The 2,580-nt window shown below is 41.9% G+C and overlaps 1 protein-coding gene across 1 annotated transcript in view; it reads right to left on the reverse strand.

Moving 5' to 3' along the window:
* Positions 1–2,580, reverse strand: part of GPAM (glycerol-3-phosphate acyltransferase, mitochondrial) — a gene marked incomplete in the record, with an annotated part of 22,681 nt that overhangs the window by 9,207 nt on the left and 10,894 nt on the right. The window contains 2 exon segments of the mRNA XM_072424779.1: positions 566–755; positions 1,726–1,863. Of these exon segments, the coding sequence (XP_072280880.1) occupies positions 566–755; positions 1,726–1,863 (328 nt within the window).

Here is a 2,580-nt window from a genome sequence, read left to right on the forward strand (position 1 = left end):
AAATCTCCAGAAAGTATTATTTGGGGCTGAAATGCATTTTAGAAAATCTGCACATTCTTTGGTTTCAGAAATGCTGGGAATGTAGGAAAACGTCCCCCACAGTCCTTTATAACTGACTGACACATTTTTGCTGGGCCACATTTTCAAAATAAAAACTAAACTGGCCTTTGGACTTTTTGGTTTAGGACTATTTCTTTCACCTAATCACTAGGGACAGAGTGTTGTCACTCTATAACAGGAAGTACCTGAAAAGAGACCCCTCTTGGAAGGATATAGGATGTACTATTTAAAAGAAAATTTTTAGGGAATGTTTTGAATGGCTCTTATTGTGCGATACTTCCCCCACCTCCTAGATTGTAAGCTCTTCGGGGCAGGGTCCTCTTCTCCTCCTGTGTCACTGTCTGTATCGGTCTATTATTTGCAACCCCTATTTATTGTACAGCGCTGCGTAATATGTTGGTGCTATATAAATCCCATTCATTATTAATATTAATGTTAGAGCTTATATTAGGTATTAGTGGCCGGCGCTCTCTAACGAGTAGATTAAGCAGGAAATGCCACTTACAGTACACGGCGACCCTTCTCTCTGTCCTGGCAAGAAGGTATTTCTGCAGATTCTGGATTAGCTCCTTCTCTGTAACACGACCACTGAAACCGTAGATATAGGAGGTGGCGGAGCTGTACGCCTCGAGGATGGGACCCAGGAGTCTCTGCAGGAAGGATAAGAACTGCTGGTGCTTCTGTGATGGGCTGACCTGGAACAAGAGAGGATAATCAGCTAAACTTACCACCACGGGGGCAGATTGGGGTGACATTATTATGTGTCATGTGACCAGAGTCACCCCTACATACAAGACACTAAAAAAAAAAAATAATCACTATGCACAGGGATGGAATAAGATTATTAGAGGGCGGAAATGGCCAATGATTTCACAGGGATTTGTTTTTGAAATGGAGGAAAGAAAATGCTTATTTTATTATTTCTTGGTGGTATGATCTTTAAAGAGTGCTAAGTCAGCCTTATATGTTATCAAAGGTAACAGAATTCATTAAAAGCTCCAATGACCATTACAAGCTCCAATGATCATACTGTCCAAGCAAGCTTTAGTTCCCAATGAAATGGGGATGAAAATGCCAGACTCAGGGACTGAACACAGGGGTGGCGGGAACCTCTCATAATAAGCACAGGGGGTGTACAGACCCAGGAACTCTGTGCAGAGATGGTTGGAGCGCCTCCTAATGGAGGCAGGTATTCTGAGCTGGGAAATGTTATTATTGGCACAGTAGGTGTGCCAATCGCACCAACAGTCTTTGAAGCACAGATTCCAAAATAGCCATCGGGTATAAACAATATGGCACTAAGTACCAATCTCAGGTAGTGAGCCATAAGGTCTACAGGTTGCATTTTCAAAGCCTCAACATGCCAGACACATGACACCAACACTTGGCATTTATTCTGCTGGGCTATGTCTGATGTTGGGCGATTCCGTCCCCCGGAAGCTGCGACCCCTTGCAATGGGTATTGTTCCCATATCAGCTCAGAATAATAGAGAATATCTCTTTTATGGAGAAAGCAGGAATGGAGCGAGCTGCCATTGTAGGAGAAGGTAATGATCTCCCCATAATCCTGTATATGGTGAGTAATGCATTGCCTCATCTTTTCCTAACAAAGACCACACGTGATGACAGATTTTCTATTTAATGAAGACAATTTTGGGGTTGTACCTTCAGATATCGGTCTCTCTGCTCCTCTCCAAAGTCACTATCTTCATCCTCCTCATCGCTCCTCCATTGCACACGATCTGGGATGTTGCGGTCCCACGTGGGTTCTGAAAGACTTGGACTGGCATCCTCCTGGTCTTCCTGGGGAATATAAAACATATAATATATTAAGAATACATCACATTCCTCCATAAACATTCCAACACTCAGCATATACATTATTATATGACATCTGTACAATCTCCTTTGTATTCACCTGCTCAATCCATGTTATTTAAATCAGACAGGGCCAATAATTGCATGGTTGGCAACATGGTGGCTCAGTGGTTAGCACTCTGGCCTATGCAGCGCTACGTCCCAGGTTGGAATCTCAGCAAGCACACTATCTGCATGGAGTTTGCAGGTTTTCTCCGTGTTTGTGTGGGTTTCCTCTGGGTACTCCGGTTTGCTCCCACATTACAAAAACATGCAGTTAGGTTAATTGGCTTCCCAAAAATGCCCAAAAATGACCATAAACTGTATAAATGACATATGATTATAGTAAGGACATTGGTGCTATATAACTACCGTGTACTAATAATAAAGGTTGTTGGTAGATTGACCAGCTATATCCCCCAGCCAGATAAAAGTAATTTCAAGACATACTACAAGTATTTATGCTGCTGGATTAATCACAAAAAGATTTTATTAAGTTTATTTTGACATTATAAAAGTTAGTCATTATAATGGGTAAGTGGTTTAATTAGAATTCTAGTGACGACTCTTGTATTTTCTGTCATTTTGGTTTCTGAGTTCTGCGGCTTGGCTCTTTCTTTGGGTCGGTCACCATGCTGCTAATTAGCTATATGGTGGGTGTTC

The sequence above is a fragment of the Pyxicephalus adspersus genome, chromosome 10 (assembly GCF_032062135.1).
Source record: "Pyxicephalus adspersus chromosome 10, UCB_Pads_2.0, whole genome shotgun sequence".
NCBI lineage: Eukaryota > Metazoa > Chordata > Amphibia > Anura > Pyxicephalidae > Pyxicephalus > Pyxicephalus adspersus.